Source organism: Gavialis gangeticus, unplaced genomic scaffold (genome assembly GCF_001723915.1).
Source record: "Gavialis gangeticus isolate Ggan-Ray unplaced genomic scaffold, GavGan_comp1, whole genome shotgun sequence".
Lineage (NCBI taxonomy): Eukaryota > Metazoa > Chordata > Crocodylia > Gavialidae > Gavialis > Gavialis gangeticus.
Genome location: NW_017729014.1, coordinates 11,496,185 through 11,514,722, shown reverse-complemented (window position 1 = coordinate 11,514,722; position 18,538 = coordinate 11,496,185). Strand labels below are relative to the sequence as shown.

General features: G+C 46.5%; 1 protein-coding gene across 1 annotated transcript; it reads left to right on the top strand.

Moving 5' to 3' along the window:
• The first annotated feature begins 4,841 nt into the window (after positions 1–4,841).
• On the top strand, positions 4,842–17,247 carry PGD (phosphogluconate dehydrogenase). The gene is made up of 13 exons (XM_019511752.1): positions 4,842–4,943; positions 5,061–5,136; positions 5,238–5,417; positions 5,717–5,782; positions 6,159–6,277; positions 7,639–7,708; positions 8,123–8,257; positions 9,200–9,389; positions 12,192–12,322; positions 13,094–13,227; positions 13,614–13,713; positions 14,973–15,095; positions 16,926–17,247. The coding sequence occupies exons 1-13, from the start codon at positions 4,936–4,938 to the stop codon at positions 17,043–17,045; spliced, it is 1,452 nt and encodes a 483-aa protein (XP_019367297.1). The 5' UTR covers positions 4,842–4,935; the 3' UTR covers positions 17,046–17,247.
• The last annotated feature ends 1,291 nt before the right edge of the window (positions 17,248–18,538 follow it).

The window sequence follows — 18,538 nt, the reverse complement described above, 5'->3', positions numbered from 1 at the left end:
GCAGTGGGTGGGGGTGGTCAGTGGGCACTTTCTAGCTAGGTATCTTCCTAAGCATGAGCTCCCGCTGTTCTGCAATTGACCTGAGCAGAGAGAACCGTATGCAGGCAGCGTGACTACATCCTCTGTACTTGGGAGGGAGGGTGTGCCACAGGAGCACACCAGTGACAAAAGTATGATGCTGAAAAATCCCAAGGGGTTGCTTCCTGGAACATATGCAGGAAGTAACCAGAAGGGGGCAGTGATTCCCTTCTCTCCGTCTTGCTTTTGGCTTGTGAGAGTGCCAGCAGCATGGGCACTTGCTTTTCCCACCACAGAAAACCTTCAAACCAGAAATTGCAATGGCCTGGGAAGTCAATCTGAGGCATGTCAGGTGAGCTGTTCCCCATGCCCACCTCATGCATGCAGCTCTCCTTCCTGAAATTCAGATGACGGCCAGTCTGGCCATGGGCCAGTGTCCTCTCTCCACCATCCCCTTTAAAAGCACAGTGCTTGGCATATTTTCCAGCCACTGCATGCTCCAGGGTGGGAAGTCTTGGCTTCTCGTGGGAATAAATATCAAATTTCTTTGCACATCTCCTCATCATCATGTCCTCAGCTGTCTCCAAGCCCTCTACGTTCTGTGGACAGGAAAATGGTCCTTTCTGAATAGAGACCAAGCAGACATCTCAACTTGGTCACCTGGGTGTAATAATTGTTTTGACTGGAGATCTGTTGTCCATGTGATGATACAGGATCTGTCTTAAGCAAACAGTTGTCTCCTCTTACCAGGGGCCAAGTGAGTTTCCTTTCCTGGGGAGATGAACTCTTTTTCCCAGGTGTGTTTTTAGGTGGCTGCAGGCAACTTTATTTTTAATGCCCTTCAGAATGCCTCTGTTGTACTTCCTTGGCTCCCTCACAAGCAGTGAAAAAGCTGGTATGGAATGAGGAGAGGTACAGAGATGTTATCCTTAGGGTCACAGCCCTCAGGAGAGAGGGGGTTTAATTCCACTGATTGTCTAGGGCACATCCAGGGCAGGGTGGATCTCATCCCTTCACCCCAGAGGATTAGTTTCCATTCAGCTCACTCATTTGCACCGAACCACACAGCCCACTGGAGGTTCTGTGGCTAGAAGCACATGTGAAGGATTCTCCTTAGTAGATCAACTTCATGCCATTGTTATGCTCAGCTTTGGTTGTGCAGCAAAATGCAGTACACAGTGCTGTGCCTCTCTCCCCAAAGCATACATTAAAAAGGAGCAGGAAGATGGAGAACAGTTCTTGCTAGGACACATCTGTGTATCTTTCAGAACAGTAACATGCTCAGCCTGTCTCCTGCAGCCCTTTAAATCTCCTTCCAAACCCGGCATCTGCAGGCACCAGGGGGACCCCAGAGCATTGCACAGAAGGTTGTTTTTCTTTTTGTCTGTAACATTGTTCTTTAATTGTGTTTGACTCTAATCCAGTGCTCGTGTTTCTTTGTTATGTAGTGGACACAATATGCACTTCCAGTGTGGGCACAAACAGGACTGCCAGAGAGAAGCTCCCTGTGCTTGGAGCTGAGCAGATTTCCAGACTGTTTTAAGACTGATTTAGAGGCTAGTTTTATGCATCAAGTTTCTGCTGCTGCTGCTGCTGCTGCCTTCAATGATGAAGGTGGAGCATGTGCAAGGAGGGGAAGGAGGATGGTGATGACAGTGGCATTATGTGACGCACTGAGAACATTTTTGTTTTGTTTTAACTAGAACAAAACTAGTTTGCAAAGTCTTTGCTTTGGATAGGCCAGAAGCTGGAGAGCAAGCTGAATTGGAATCTCACTAGAATGATTGGATCTGAACGGGGTTAAGGAAACACTCCTTAGAAAGTAGAGGTGCCAGGCGGGTGCCCAGCATGCCTGGACACGTTACAGATGGATTGCACAAATGCCAGCCTGTTCTCTTGAGGACTTGAGGCAGCTTCTCATGGCTTGATCCACCCATGGATCACAGACAGTTAGAAGTGCAAAGTTCTATTTGTTTTAAGTTCCTAAATTTCTTAAGGCCCCAGACTTTTTAACAAAAGGGATTTTTGTCTTTTAGGGTTGGACAGGGCATTGCCACTTCCAGGTTCAAAGTACAGGGCACAGTGGATGTCCTCTTGCCAGTAATCAAGGTTTGCCCTGGAACATGGCCTTTCCTGGTCTTTTATAGCAGAAATAGGAACAATTCAGGTTTTTCTTAAGGAAACTGAAATCCATAATGGTTTTAGTAGCTCTTGATTTAGCCCAAAGAGCTAAAAATTCTGTGGCGAAACAAATCCAGAGAGGGGAAATTGCTATGCTGCCCTCTTATGCGGTTTAAAAACCCAACTGAACTGCTGTGCAAGTTGCACTGAAGGCAGCTGGGGATCTGGAGTCAGCCAGCTCTCAGGCCATGCTGCTGGAGACGAGCGCCATGCCATGGGCCAGCCAACCTATTGAGCATGAGTGCTCTTCCAAAAGGACAGTTGTTTGGGGGGGAAGTTAAAGATTGGGAATCGCATGTCTCACTTGGGCTTTTAAACTTCATTATTGAGTGAAAGGGAAAATTGACCTATAATGCCAGTGCCGAGAGCTCTGGTGTCAGAGTTCCAGACAAGGCATTTCATTTTGGAACCATGCTTCCCTGACTCGATTTTAAAGATGCACTTTAAAAGACTTTTTTTAGTTTTTAGGAAACTCCTTCCCTTTTTGAAATGCAGGCAGGAAAGGGATGTTATCTTCAAACCGCTGGGAAGGTTTGTCTAGGCCACACTGAAATTCCCTAGTACTGGTCGGTGAAGTGTTTCAAAGCAAAGACTTTACTTTTTGCTGCTTGTTACCTAATTTACAGAGATTTAATTTTATGTAATGTATTGTATATTTATACATCTGTAATTAATTGCACATTAGATAAGGAAGAGGATTAGCTTGGGTATAGCACCCACTGGTACTCTACAACCGACTAATACTGCCTATGCATATGCATCGTTCTGGTGTTATACAGCCTTAGTTTGAGTTCTGTCTGTTTTCTTCCCTTGTGTTAAAATGCAGTTGTTAAGCTGCTGCTTGAATGAAGGATACTAATGCTGCTGTTCTTGGAAGGTCTGTTGAATGTATTTTAAACGGGACTCTAACTTGTGTGCGTTGCATCTCCATTGTGGCTAATTACCCCAGTATGTGGTCTGAACTGTACTGTATGTAGCAGGAATGTATTAATTTTGTGCTTCCTTGTTTAAAAAAAGCAAACCATGAGCTGTTCAAGAACAGGAGGGAGATTTTTTTGTTCAGAAGGCCATTTATAAGTTCTCAGTATTGCAGACCAAAAACAGCTGAACGCTAAACAGGCGATTTAATTGTCAGTGTCCATATGAATTTTCCAACTGTTTCGCTCAAGTAGACCAGGAAGTGGAGGGTGCGGAGGTCATGGCGCTTCTGTTTTTAATGTTACCAAATTAACGGCCTGATACGATCAGTGCTGAGCTACCCCTACTTGCTGTGGGAGTGGAGAATTGGGCAGTCAGGGGTTCTTACCACTTCTTGGGATCAGGTCTTAATTTTCACTCTGCTTGTTCATACTCTGTGTGAAGTCTGTTGACATTCTTGACTTTGGACATAAGAAAGCTGTTGCACTGAAACACAGACTTTTGAACCCAGGTTTCCATCTCCCCACGCTGCCCATCCATACACAGTGTGCACACTATAGTGTAAGTGGCCTTCTCGAACAAGTCTCTTTGAACACTGATCTCGTCCCAGCGAAGGAGTGTATCAGCAACACTGTACATGATTAATTTCAGATTTTCATTTCCATGTTTTATTTTGTAAATATATCCGATGTTTGGAGCTTGAGTATACAAATGTAAATAGAGTTCACGTATTTGTACTAATTCTGATCCATTTGCTGTATAGCCTTAGGTGTGCAATGCAGATATTATCTAACTGTGTATGGTAACCTTGCACCACTGAACTGTTAGTGAACGAGGTGAAACAATAAAGGTACAACCAGTGCATTAGCAGGCATCCTGCGTGCTTCTTGCTTTCCGGGACTTGTTTTTACACTGCCTTGTTCCCAGGATCCTTGTCATTTAAGAAACCTGTGATGGCTGAGCCACTGCTGCAGCTGTCTTACCTCCTGTACACTCAGGCTGCCTTCACTGCCACTTTGAGTGGCGTACATGGGTTCGAGGATGGCGGCAGTGGGTGCATCCTGGGTCAGACCAACAGTTCATAGTTTCTTTGCTGCCCTGGGTGGGTGGGCAGGCGCGGCCCATTGAGCTTTACTCCAGTCGGAGCTGGCAACACTTGACACAGAGTGATTCTGGGAGGTTTTTTCCTCTGACATGATGCAATGGCCTTCACTGTACTGTTCCACTGGGTCCCACCACCAATCTCCTGGGGCACTAGGAGAGCAACACCAATGTGGGCAGATCCGCGGGGGGTCGGCACCCCTATCCCTGTCCCCTGTCGGGGCCCTGGTCAACCTGTGCCCTCCCTCCCTTGCAGAGAAACCAGGGTTTGTCTCTAGGAATGAGCTGCTGTGTCGGCACTGCCCTCTCTCCTTCCACCAGGGGCCCTATGTCTTCTGGCAGGTGAAATGGGCCCGCGTGTAACCGTCGGAAGCAGCGGGCGCTGCCCGCGTTCTTCCTGGGCGTCCCCCTTCGGGGCCCTCTTTATTGCGCCTCGCACCCGTCCTCGTTTTAACCCCCGCCCTCGTCCCGGAGCTCTGGGCTGCCCCGCCCCCTCGCGTCAAGAGGCGCCTTTGCCTTTAAGGGGTGAGTCGCTCGGCGCTCCGCTCGTCACGCCTGAGCCGGGGCGGGGCGGCACGCGGCAGCCAATGGGAGTGCGGCTCCGCCCCTCGCGCGGGCGGGGCGGGGCGGGGCGGGGCAATGGGAGCGGGGTTGCGGGAGCGGTCGCAGTGATTTGGCAGGAGCCGCTGCCGGAGCCTGAGACGCGTCGCCATCGCCATGGCCCAGTGAGTGGGGGTGGGGGGCGCTTGCTTCCCGCCTTCCCTCCGGCTGCGTCGGGCCCCGCGGGGAGCCCGGGGGGTGGGGTCGGGCCCACTAACGTCGCCGCCTCCTTTCCCCCCTAGAGCCGACATCGCGCTGATCGGCCTGGCCGTGATGGGCCAGAACCTGGTGCTGAACATGAACGACCACGGCTTCGTGGTGAGTGCGGGCTGGGAGAAGGGAGCGGGGCGTCGCCTGCGAGCAGCCCCACGAGAAACGCCTGCCCGTGGCATAGCCTGACCCCCGCCCTGCCTCGCCAGGTCTGCGCGTTCAACAGGACGGTGTCCAAGGTGGAGGCATTTCTGGCCAACGAGGCCAAGGGAACCAAAGTGATCGGGGCTCGCAGCCTGGAGGAGATGGTTTCCAAGCTGAAGAGGCCCCGGCGCATCGTCTTGCTGGTGAAAGCGGGCAGCGCCGTGGATGACTTCATCGGGAAGCTGGTAAGACTTCCTTCCCGGCTGCTGCTGCCCTCTGCTCTCGTTCCTGCTCCGCCTGCCTGGGGTGGCCTGCCCAAGGGACTTTGCAGCCAGCTGCCCCGCGGGGCAGGGCAGGGCTCAGGCGTTGCGCTGGGGGAGGGCTGAATCTACGAGCAAAATCTCTTAACGCGAGGGGCTCGGCTCTTTTGTTGTTCCTCGTTGCAGGGCGTTCGGGGGGCTTTACCGGCACCGAACGCTCCCAGGTAGATGTGCGGAAGCTGCTCCTTGGCAGATGCTAACGGGCTTTTCCTTTCTGATGGCAGGTGCCGCTGCTAGAAACCGGAGACATCGTAATCGACGGGGGCAATTCTGAATACAGGGACACCACGGTGAGCCTGAGCCCGGTTGCCTCAGTTCTCTTGTTCGTGATGGATGTGCTGGGAATGTTTTGTGGACGGCTCCGTCTTCCTAGAAATGGGATTGTTGGACAAATGGTCCTTTTATCTCTCTGTTCTTTGCAAGGACCCATTCGGGGGGGGAACAAAGGGAAGTTTCTTAACATTCAGAGGGCGGCGTGTGTGCAAGTTCCTCTCTAGCACCAACCGCTGCCTTGGCCAAAGCAGAACTGAAAAAAAATAATCTTGGGCCTAAATGGTGTTATTTACGCCCATAGCTCTTATATGCTTGTCCCACAAGCCACCCATCTCTGGTTGTTTCAGCAAATGCCCATTTGTTGAATAACTTTTCTCCGTATCTCTCTTTCAGAGGCGCTGTAAGGAACTCCGGGCCAAGGGCATCCTGTTTGTAGGAAGTGGTGTTAGTGGTGGAGAGGAGGGTGCTAGATATGGTCCTTCCCTCATGCCAGGAGGAGCCAAAGAGGCGTGGTAAGTGTCAGCCTTTGCCTTTCCATCTGCTTATTTTGCCAGCAGGTCGTCTGCTAACTACACCTCTGGGGCTGTGTGTGCACTAAAGAGATATTTAAGCATCACCTGTCCTGGGGGCTTGGATTGTCCAACTTAGCTGAGGTCACAGCAGCGCTGGCTCTTCTCGCTGGGCAAACCTTGTCCAATGTTCTTCTTCGTGGGTTTTAGGAGGTGTCACCAGAAGCACAGAACAGTGTTGTGGGGTAAGTGAATAGGGCAGATGACCAGCTGAGAGTCCTAATCCCTTTTTTGTGCCGTTTGGGAACTCAAAGGTGAGCTCAGTTTCTGTGTCCTCGAACTGTCACAAAGTGTATGAACTCTTGCACATAAGCTGGGCTCTCAACCCAGCACCTTCTTCTACCCCAGGCCACTAGAAGGGTTTGCAAGCAACGGCTACTTCAGGATTTGTCTCCGACTCTCCCAGTTTTGCCGTGTACTGATGCTCCAGTGGAGCAAGGTTTCGTCTTCCAGGCTTAATTTCAGTTCAAGGGAGGGGCAGCTTAAGCAACTCTCAAAGATCCTGACGCTTTGCGCTGGCTGTGCCTCCCAAATCAGCCTGTTCCAGCTTGATGATGCGAAGATCATAGTGATGGCTGTAATCTCTGCTCTGCTGCCCTTGTTTCACCTTTAAACACTTGGGTGAAGACGGGTCCTTTTTTTTTTTCCACCTTGCCCTGGAACTCTATCCTTGTCTGCCTGCTTTCCTCACTCTTGCCACATGCCTCCTCATAGCTCCCTTCACCTGCTCCTGAATTGATGTCCTTCCGTGTCATTTGATGGGCACACTTTTTCTTGTTCTGTGCTTGTCTGTGACTTGGGCTTCTAGGCACTTCAATTACACTATTTTTAACCTCCCAGTAAGCTGTCGTTAAGTCCCTTCTGTCTGCTCCTCTAAAGCAACTCATGCTGATCCTACAGTTAGAGCAAGGGACAGTAAAGCCAGAACCTGGGTTGAGATCTGGGCTGTGCCACTGATGACCTTGGCCATGTCATTCAACCCCTCTTCCTTAGTTTTTCCATCTGCAGAATGGTGGTGATAATGCTTACCCTGTGAAAAACACTGACGACCTCATCTGGAAGACACTCAATAGATGTACAGCATGTGCTGTTTTCCATTTGCCTCTGGTGGTTAATTACAGAGTCCTCCTGCTTTTATGTATGTGATGAAGGAGATGTCTTGTAGCTGTGTTGCCAAACAGCAAATATCCCTTCCCTCTCTGGACTGGAAGTCAGTGACAGTGGGCTGTGTGGCACCAGTAGATTTGTGTTGCAGTGTTACTGCCCTTTGCCAAGCTACTGAGCTGTACTATTCCTCTCTGCAGGCCGCACATCAAGACAATATTTCAAAGCATTGCTGCTAAAGTGGGAACTGGAGAACCCTGCTGTGACTGGGCAAGTACTTACTGACATTGCTCCATCTGGTGAGGTGGTTGGAACCATTGCTTGTGTGGTCAGGCTGCTCCAGTTGGTGTGTGTCCTTGTCACAGATGCAACTAAAACATCTTTCAAGAAAACAGGGCTGCTTGTTGCACTGATTCTTTAGCTTGCTGCATGCCAGTCAGATTTATTGTTCTGCAGGACTTTACCTTTCCTATGGTCTAGAGATGAAGTACATTGGGAAAATAACATGGGAAAACTATGCAGTCTTGCTGGGTATGCTTTGTCTGAAGTCACATAGAGGGGTGTAGTGTTCCAGAGCACTTTTAATCGGTACTACTCGGACAGATGTGAAGCAGAGATTAAACCTGTGGGCAGGTACTAACGGTCAGCAGCAGCATCCTTAAAGAAGCCTTATGTCGTGGGCAGGTGGGAGATGAAGGTGCCGGGCACTTTGTGAAGATGGTGCACAATGGGATCGAATATGGAGACATGCAGCTGATTTGTGAGGCCTACCACCTGATGAAGGATGTCCTGGGCATGGAACATGATGAGATGGCAAAGGTGAGCTGTGGTGTTGTCATCTTTCCCGACCTGCTTCTCCTCTGCCTTGGACCTCAGTGAGTAGCTGATCTGCCATGAGAGCAACATCTGCAGTAAAATCCCCTTAGCAGTTTCGGAGAGGCTCGGGAGCCCAAATCATAGTACCCAACTGAGGCAGGTAGCTGCAGGGTGTCAGACCTGAATGATTTCAACTGTTACCTGAGATCCTTCAGTCCTCAATTCCCTTTTTTCTGGGAAGGAGTCTGTCTTGGGAAAGTGTGTGAAGTGTTTTGAGTAACTTTGTTGTTTATTGGCTGGGTCTGAAAATGCTAATGAAGCTAACAACAGAGATCCCAAAGAACCCTTGAGGCAGGGTGGAATTCAGTATGGGGCAGATAGCTCTTTGTGAGTGTTGAGTAGTTCATTTGAGAAGAACCATGAGAATAGCTTAAAGAAGGAGTTGGCAGGAGTTTTGGTCACAGTGCTAAAAACACCCACAGCCTCAATTTGTGAGATGTTGGTGTGCCAGGGGTGGATGGTGGGGGAGCGGCAAGGAACCTAATCCTTGTTGTGGCAGCATTGCCCTGACTTCCTTCCCTGCTCTTCTGCCAGACGTGCAAGTGCCAAGCAAAATCCCTTCCTTTGCCATGCTCTGGTACCCATGCCCGTTACTGGCTGAAAGCATTGTGTCATGGGATTAGGTGGAAAGACAGTTGCACTTCCCTCAGAAAGCCCCAGCTTATAGGCAGCAGGCCAGAGCATGCCAGCACGTCACTGTTTAGAGATGGCTTCTTTGCAGCTCTGTGTCTGAGGTGCCTCTAACCTGAGGATGTGATGATTCCAGTTTGAGGCTCCCAAGTAGTGGCCTGGCAAAGTGGCTAAGACCTGTATGTTTGAAGAGGAGCCAGCAAATTGAGCTGAGGTGAGTGTGCCACCTGCATTCCCTTTGTTTGTGCTTCCAAGGCATTTGAGGAATGGAATAAGACGGAGCTGGATTCATTCCTGATTGAAATCACAGCCAACATTCTCAAGTTCAGGAACCCTGATGGCAAACACGTGCTCCCAAAAATCAGGGACAGCGCAGGGCAAAAAGGCACAGGGAAGTGGACGGCTATCTCGGCTCTGGAGTACGGAGTCCCTGTCACACTGATTGGTAGGTGGTTTTGTGTTATAACCTTCTTGCGTCTTGATCTATACCTCTCAGAGCAAGCTAGCGATGAAGCGTGCTGATGCACGGTAACACGGGAGACCAGTCCAGGGCAAGGCTCTTATCTCTAGTCTGCTAATGTAGGTCCTTTTGCCTCTCCCCCATATCTGCTCTCAAAGGGCAAGTTGCTCATTGTTCTTCATGCATCTTTTGTGGGTGTTGTTCCTAGCCATTTCTCCAGGCCTCCTTTGGCTATCGAGGCACCTTTGTCCATGCCATGCTGTTTGCTATGTCCACAGGTAGAAAAGTGAGTTAACGTTAGGGTTCACATGAGAAATGAGTAGAGAGTTAAGTGTGGTTTTGTGCTCTTCCCAATAATCCTTTCTCTTTGCCCCTGTATTGATGCCCCTCACACCCCTGTGAAAGGTGTAAAGCTTCTGTTCTGCTCGAGCTGTATGAGACCATTCATTGTCCCAAACAGTCACTTTCCCCATCCCCACATGCTTTCCTTTCATGTATATTCTCTGAGATTGCTTTGGTACCTCTTGGCGGATGCAGGGCCATTTTGACTAGATGGGGAAATTTAACCTGTGCCCTCACTATGACTTGAGCAACATTACAGCCAGACATCTTGGGGATGGATATCAGTGGTTGAGCTTGGAAGCCTGCATTTCGCGCCAGGAGAGTTTCTTGTGTTATCTCCGTATGCTGCAAATGGGTTTTTTGTTAACCCTTATGGCTAGCCTGCAGCCTGATCCAGTGTCAAAGTGGGAGTCCTTCCAGCGACATCAGCAGGTTTCGGATAATGTGCCTAAATCACTTTGGAGAAATACCCACACACTTGCACTGATATCCGTGTAATTACCCCCCACCCACAGTCGTCTTAGCCTGATTTTTTTTAACAGTAGTTACGACACTGCAAGTGTGTCAGGAATCAACCCCCAACCTGTGTTACTGAGGGTTTATGAGCCCTGTGGGCAGGTGAATGAAGTGGCTGAACAGGTTCTCTCTCTCTCTTGTCTGTGCTTTATTTTTGTGTCCTCCTCTCTGTCTCCTTTTCCCTCTTTTTTTATCTTGGTTTGTGAAAAAGATCAACTTTACTGATTGCTGCCTCTGTGGCCTGCTGAATCCAGCTTATCACAGAAGCTGGACTGTATTGCAACAAAGGGCTGAATCTGCCAGCAAGTTATTTCCTGAATAATTTGAACGTAACAGAGTTCTGCTAAGCTCTGCTTTCTTTGAATTTTTCATTCCCCCATTGATTCAGTAATGTTTCCTTTATTTTGGACTCTTGCAATTGCACGGATCAAGAGCAGAGGGTGGAGATAGTCCTTGGATGTAATCATGTGGTGCAGGAATGTTTTGTGGGGTAATGCTGAGATGTATAGGGAAGGTGGTAGGCCTTCATAACTGCTCTTGTGCAAACACGGATATTCTTAAGGCAATTGCTGCATGTTTTTTCTTGCATCAGTGTGACTTGCAGATCTTTCCCTGGTATAGCAGAGTCATGCTTGCTCCACAGTGCAGAAGGAAGTAGTTTAGACAAAAGTAAAAAGGAGGGGCCAGTCCTGACTGATGCCCTGTGAAAATCTTAGTATAGGGAAGGTTCAGAAGCCACTGTAAATCTGTGACTCATGTTTGGAGGCATTTGAAGGATTTCTCAAAACCCGGAACTAGTGTTAAGGGAAGAAGGAAAGTCCATTGTGCACAGTATAATAAGTCAACCCTGCCTTCTTCTTTCTATCAGTCCCTTGAAAGGTGTGCTCAAATGCTTTGTTGAGAAGGAAATTGTTTAAGTTACCAGTTTCTTCACTGATTATCTGGGCAAACTGTAGACGCGCCCAAAGAGTATTTATTTTTGTCCATTCGGTTTATCTGGGAATTAGATACACTTTTACTGGTTGGCCTCTCCAACATGGACTTCCTTTCCTACATATAGAAATAATAAAGCTCGTAGACCAAGGATGAGCAAAGTCCAGCTCGTGGGCTGGATCTGGTTGGCAGCAGGCTCCCATTTCCCAGCCACCCCTGCGCATGGCTGGGGCCAGTGTCCATGGAGACCCCAGCTGCAGCTGCACAGGAAAGCTCAAGCCTGGGGTTGCCACAGAGACGAGCCACAGCCCCACTGGCAGCGCATGTGGCAGAGCAGGGCAGGGGGCTGCGCTGGAGCCACTGGGAACTTTTAATGGGGGCATATATATAAATCACACACGCACACGCACACACCCACACAGACACACACACACACACACACTTTTGACCGTTGTTTGCTTGTTTGTTTGTTTAAAGTATGTTTTAGTTAGTGTGATTGATACTTGGCCTTTGCCTAACTTTTTCATCTTCAAAGCACCATGCAAATATTCTTTGTGTCTCTAATTTCCACATGCTCCCAGGACACAGTCATAGTCACGTCTTTGAGATAGAAGGAACTGAGATCAAAAGATTGAAATAGCTTGTGCAAGCAAGGGGAAATGTTGATTATTTCCAGGAATTTTGTCATGTGGGTGCCCCATGCCTTTTAAATGGATTAAACCAGGCAGTGTTGCCCAATACTGCTGTATCCCAATGATTACATTTTCTGGCTGGTAGTTCCTTCCACTGTTTTTCAAATAATGAAGCTGGAAATCCCTATGTTGCGGAAGCCACCAGACAGCTTACCTTTCTGTTGGCCTCCTTCCCTCAAAGCGTGAGCTCCTCCATGCTTGTTCCCTCTCTCATTTCACCCCATGCCAGGGCTCCAGATGCAGGTGAACCTTAGAGCTGAGGTGGTGATAGCTAACTAAATACTCTTTTCTCTTTTGTTTAAAGGCGAAGCCGTCTTTGCGCGGTGCCTGTCTTCTCTCAAGGATGAGCGGGTACAGGCCAGCAAACTCTTGGAAGGTCCCAAAATGACTCAGTTCAGTGGGAACAAGAAGGCATTTCTGGAGGATATTCGCAAGGTGGGTTATAACTCCCAGCCCCACCTCTGCATTAGAAATGTTAGCATGGGACATGTGCTCCCTCTGCTCTTGCTTTTCCTGTTCATAAGCATCGGGCATGAAGCGTGTCTGTCTCCTGTCATGTTTTACCTTTCTTTCCCACTGTACGCCAGCTGACATGCAGCAAAATCTGGTTAATGGGGAACACATTTGTTGACCAGAGAGAGAGAGACTGCTTAGCAAAAGTTTCAGGAGATGGAAGTAGACAATTTAATTCTTGTATGGATATATAAATGTCCCAGGTCTGTTTCAGGTGGATTGAAAAAAGACTCTGCTTGCTGTTTTGCCATCAAGCCTTTCACTGGTGCCCTTTTGTTTTGAGAGAAGTGATTGGAGCGTGTGCCCAAAATAACCACCATGACTAAAACCAAAGATGATTTGACTGCATCTCTTTCTAATTCTAACCCAACCTGTTATTTGAATACTATGCCAAGAAAATAGCCAACATTTGACTGTCACCGTCTGAATTACATTGGAGAGAATTTTTTTTTTTCAAGGACATATTGACCTGAGTCTACTTTTGAGCTGTGAGTTTTAAAAGGCATAGATTATCCAGTGTAGTAGTTTGGAGGGTTTGGAAGTGAGCAGGTGAGTGTTTTTTTTACAAAGACCTGGAGCATAGCCACCTAGGTGGGCCTTTTGGGTCTGTGTGCTCTGCTTGCGGGTCTGATTGCAAGTTTCTTCCATCTGAGTTTGTGGGATGTCATTTAATTTGTTGGTTTGTTTCTCCAGGCCCTGTATGCCTCTAAGATCATCTCCTATGCTCAAGGTTTCATGCTGCTGAGACAGGCAGCCAAGGAGTTTGGCTGGACATTAAATTATGGTGGTATTGCACTGATGTGGAGGGGAGGCTGCATCATCCGAAGGTAAAGGAATATTTGGGACAAGGTAGGGTCATTAGAGTGTAGTGCAGGTAATGGAGACCCTTGACTGGCGTACCCAGAGATGTCCTTGGGGAGATCCTTGCATTTCATCATCTTTGATGCTATTGCCCTACATCAAACACAGGACCCCGGGCAACTTAATGCCAGGTTCATGTGTGACTCGGCCACTGTTGAGTTCCTTTTCATGTTTTCACTTTGCTTTTCCTCCCTAGGCTTGGGTGTTTGAAAGCTAATGGTAGGCACAGTATTTACAGAACCCAGCCATATTTGCTGCCTATCTAATCAGAGACGCCTGCACGTTGCATTTTTGGCCACCTACAGCCCCTGCCACTGAAATCTAATCTCAGCTTTGCATCTGTCCTCTGCAGTGTGTTCCTGGGGAAAATCAAAGATGCTTTTGACCGAAACCCTGAGCTCCAGAACCTGCTGTTGGATGACTTCTTTAAGACAGCTGTTGAAAATTGTCAGGTGTGTGCCCCAGGAAGAGATAGCACTAATGCAACAATTTTGAAATGTGGCGTGTTCCAGTTGTGACCCAGAATGACTCTCCATTTGTTTTGGGAGATTCAAAGGAGAGAATGCAGGGTGTGTCATGTTTTATATAGCACTCTTAATCTCAGACAGTTTGGGAATGTGTGCGTGTGTGTATGTGTCTGTATCTTTGCATGCAGTATACGTGTGCTTTAAAGGTAACTACCTACACTTGCCGTAAAGTCTCAAATGTTGCCGATTTACATCCCGCAGTGCCACATGATATATTAATATTTGCTCCGTAGAGTTAATCTGCAGACAGATAAAATGCTTTCTAAATCAAGTTCCTTATCCTTGAAGCTCCACTATTAAGTCTCATCAACTCTAAGGCTGCTGCTTCATTGTCATGTAAAAGCTTTCAGGCAGAATGTAGCAATTTGGAAGAATTGTGATTTAAAAAAAAAAACCTATTTGTCAGACATGGTGAAACCTTCCTCTTACCACTGTACAATTTGTTCTGCCTTGTACCTGCTGTGCAGAACTTGGATTACAGTTGTGAAGCTATTTAAATTCTGGCTCTATTATGATACTTTGCAGTAGCATAGAACCAACAGTGTGCTAAACTCTCCGCTCACAAGATCTGGGTTGGAGATGAGCCCTATCAGAACGATAACTAGGGTGTCTGTCTGGCAGTTGTTTTATTACTCATAATAATAGGAGGAGTTGTTTTATGACTCATAGCTATATTCACTGAAACTGAATATTGTGTGTATGTTACTGAATCCAACGTAAAGGTGAGACAAAGGACTATCTACATACCTCTCTGTGGTACTGTGCTGGCCCTTCTATCCCTGGGAAGTTTTTTGAGCTGTGCTTCATTAGGTTTGCTGAACACGCTTCTTTGTCTGCTCAGCCTGTTACGCTTTTTGTGCTTGTGGAATGTGTTGCCCTTATGTATGAAAAGAGCAGTCTCCCTGCCTGAGGTCTAGATCTGATTATGCTCATGGTGTACAGTTGTGTTGTTAGTGTTTGGAACCTTGTTCACCTGTTCTGTATTTCTGGGCAGCATTCTGGGCTGCCTTTATTTGTCTAAAATGACTGGGAAATGGAGTTCCAGCTTGGTTTCGTGACGTGGGGTGATGCCTATTAGTAAACACTGGCATTAGTTTGGAGCTCGGCACATCCTAGCTAGCTCCTGTATCTGATGCTGGCTAAGAAGCATTCCCCTTTCTTCCTTCCTCCTTAACCCCTTCCAGGATTCCTGGCGACATGTAATCAGCACTGGAGTCCAGATTGGCATCCCTATGCCCTGCTTCACCACAGCCCTTTCTTTCTATGATGGGTACAGGCATGAAATGCTCCCAGCTAACTTAATTCAGGTAAGTACCTGAGCTACTACACAGAGATCTTTTGAGCCTGAACTTCAGCCTGAGAAAAATAAAGCACTTGAACTGTTACAAACTCTGTGTTCCAGTTGCATGGTCTAACAAACTTAATAAACAATAGTAAGCAGTGGCCAGGTTGCCCTCATAGTTAGCCCAAATGAAAAATCATCTTACCAAATATTTAGAACTTGAAGGAGTTGGGAAGACCATTTCTACGTAATTGCAGCAGATCTGATAGACGAACATGAGCTGCTTGAGGTAACCATTAAAACAAGTGTCACAATATTGGATGGCATGGCATTAGTTCCATTGACACCATGTTTTTCTAGATCACCTGGTCACAAAGGGAAAGAGAGAGTCAGTTTCTAACTGACAAGCAAAGAGCCTTCGTTGGCATGTGCTGTAGGGAATAAGCTGGCCTTGGCTGGAAGATGGATTGGATGATCTAACAGATAGATGTCTTCCATTTCTACCTGTTATGAGTCATCAGTACAGTCAGCTTTTTGTCAGTGGAATATAAAAACAACACAGTTCAGTGCTGCTTAGATACTGATCTAAAGAGCATAATGATAAAAAGTCCTTTTGTTACCACCCATCTGGCATAGAAATTATGGCAAATGTTGCCTAATCTTGAAAGGCCTATCGTCACAAAGCTATGACAACCTTGAACAAAGAAGAGTATGTCTGTTAGCGTGGCTAAAATTTTTTCAGGTTTTCCATCTGTAAATTTGGGATAATTAATCTGATGACCTTGTGTGATCTTTTAATGAAAAGTGCAATTAAACCCTATAATACAAGTACTGATAGTTATTGATTTGAAGATCAACTTTATTACTCGTTTCAGAAGTAACTTGCAGCCGTGGCAGAGGATTTTGACTGGGGTGTGCTAGTGCTTTTGCAAGGATTAAAACTTAGGAGTTCCTGGCTAGAAAGGTTTGCCCTTTCTCTCCAGGGTAAGACCAGATTTAGGGTCAGGAAAGAATTTTAACCCCTGGTCAGATTGGTACGGACTGTGCAGGTTTTTGCTTTCCTCTGTAGCAGAAGGTGTGGCTCTTTTCCTGGGATCTCTTGAGCATAGATTAACAACCTTGCAGCAGCAGGACATTGTCCACCATTGTCCACCTGCCTTACTCATGGCAGGTTATGGTGCTGTGCTTTGTATCTGTGTGGGAGGGTTGCTGGTGTAGTAATAGGTTAGACCCAAACTGGGTCCTTCTCAGTCCTACTTTTCTGTGGTTCTGTGATTAAAAAGCATATAAGCCTGAGATAATCAATAATGTATGGACCTTTGTTAAAATTTGAGAACAAATAACTTGAATAGATATTCAGTAATTAAGTCATAACTCTTGCCTAGTATTCTCTGTAGCCAGGTAGCGGTGCATGTGAACGATTGCCCACAAAAGGCCTGTTTTTCTAATTTGTTACCTCATCGAGGCAATGTTTTTTTTGTCTGCACCCTGAAATCTAAATTCTCTGGTACTGTTTGAGTGTAATAAAATGTAGCTCAGCCAGGTACCTCTGCTCCTCCCTTATTCTGTGTTCTTCCTGAATCTTCTTTTCTGATGACTTTGTCGTCATTTAATGGAGCACATTAACATTTCAGGCATATCTAACCTGTAACTTTGCCTGTAATCCTGCCTCTCAGTTTATCAGTATTACTTGAAATGTCACATTTCTTTTAAAATATGCATGTCACTTGGATATATATCACAGCCATGGACTCAGTAAGACAACTAAGTAGATGCATATGTACAGAGGTAGTATATAAAGTATAGCATTTCATTAGTATTTGACTGTGTTGCTGCTTTATATTTTGTTTTCTAGGCTCAGCGTGACTACTTTGGTGCTCATACCTATGAACTGCTATCAAAGCCAGGGGAATTTATCCATACTAACTGGACAGGTCATGGAGGAAATGTTTCTTCTTCATCCTATAATGTCTAGTAAGAGTGCTCTAGTAGTCCCTACAGAACACCAAGATACTGTAGATCTCAGACATTCCTCTTCCTGGCAGCCATTCACATGTACTGTGCTTTGCTGGAGTTTGTCTGGGTGCTTTTTATAAAAAAAACCCCAAAAAAACACCACCCCAACTTGTAGGTGTATGTCTTACAAGGGCAACAAAATAAATGTACTTGTAAATGTATTGTTTGGTGTGCTTGTTTTTCTCTTCCCTTTTTTCCTGTTGCTGGGACAGGGCTAATCAGAAATACAACTTTTGTGCAGTAGTTCATAGAACACATTTAATCCCACTTTAATAGTCTGTACATAATCTCCAGCACCTCCACTAACCATCTAGATAGAAAACCACAGAAATGCAGGTGTCTCCAAGTTGAAGAGTGGCAAATAATCAATGCACAGTAACAATATGCAGTGGTGGAGTAATGAATCTTCATTTGCAGCAGGAAGGATCTTGGTGCTTAAGGTGTAATTTTTAAGCATCTACCTGAACTCATTCCTTCTCTACATCTACCGTAATGAGCTTCACTTACCTTTCTTAAAAGGGCGAAGGGATAGTTGGTCACAAAGGGATTTGACTCCATAGTTCCTGACAGTCTAAATACTTCAAAACTAATACTTCAGTTGCTAAGGTAGGCCCTCTTCAGCTCCTCTGTTATATTGGAAGTTACGATAGCTGATTTTTATTAATGACATTTTGTCCTTTTTCACAATTTGACCTTTCAAATGTTTGTATTCAGGCACAATGCTTGTCCCTGCCCGTTTGTTATTCTGTTTGTCCCTTTCCCATTGCTACATTCTCTCCAAAACTAGCACCCATAAGACTCCTGTGCCTACCAGGGTGGTGGTGGTGGTCCGCTTGTCACTGGAATCCTTTCTTCACTAAATAATGCCACGGATTGGCAATCTGGTGCAGTATTTTTACAGGTGTACCTTGCAGTTTTTTGTTATTCCTCTTCAGGCACTTGCTGGCCCTTCAGCCACTGTTGGCTATCAGGGTCAATAAGGATGCCATTGTGATGGGCAGAGATTAGTTTCAGATGAAAGCATCCTCTTGGGGATTGCAGCCTTCACGGAAAATGTTAGAAATGACAGTGTATAAAATTAAATCTTGTCTAATGAATGGCAGGAAGTGGCAATGAACTTTTTAGCCTCTGACCCCTAGAGCTTGAACTGTTTTAGTGACATCCACCTTGGAAAATGGTTGTCAAACATAATTCGTCTCAGAAATTGTAGGGTATTTTTGTTGCGACAGTTTTACTTTTAAATACAGACATGATCCTACTTCCTGGAAGTTGACCCAGAATCTCCTAGGTTGTAGCAGAGAATAATTCCTAGAGTTATTACTGAAACTAGACTGATTGATTAGATGCCCACAAAGTGGTTGTTTGTTATTTTTTTCTGAGATTGCATCCTTGTGATCTCACTATTTAGGTTGTAAAAAGGGTACTTATAACTATATTGTTATGGCCTATATG

What these genes read in the sequence shown, in the direction of transcription:
- PGD (XM_019511752.1), top strand. An exon ending in TGAACGACCACGGCTTCGTG is followed by an intron (nt 5,137 to 5,237) that starts GTGAGTGCGGGC and finishes CTGCCTCGCCAG; the next exon opens with GTCTGCGCGTTCAACAGGAC. An exon ending in AGTCCCTGTCACACTGATTG is followed by an intron (nt 9,390 to 12,191) that starts GTAGGTGGTTTT and finishes TTTTGTTTAAAG; the next exon opens with GCGAAGCCGTCTTTGCGCGG.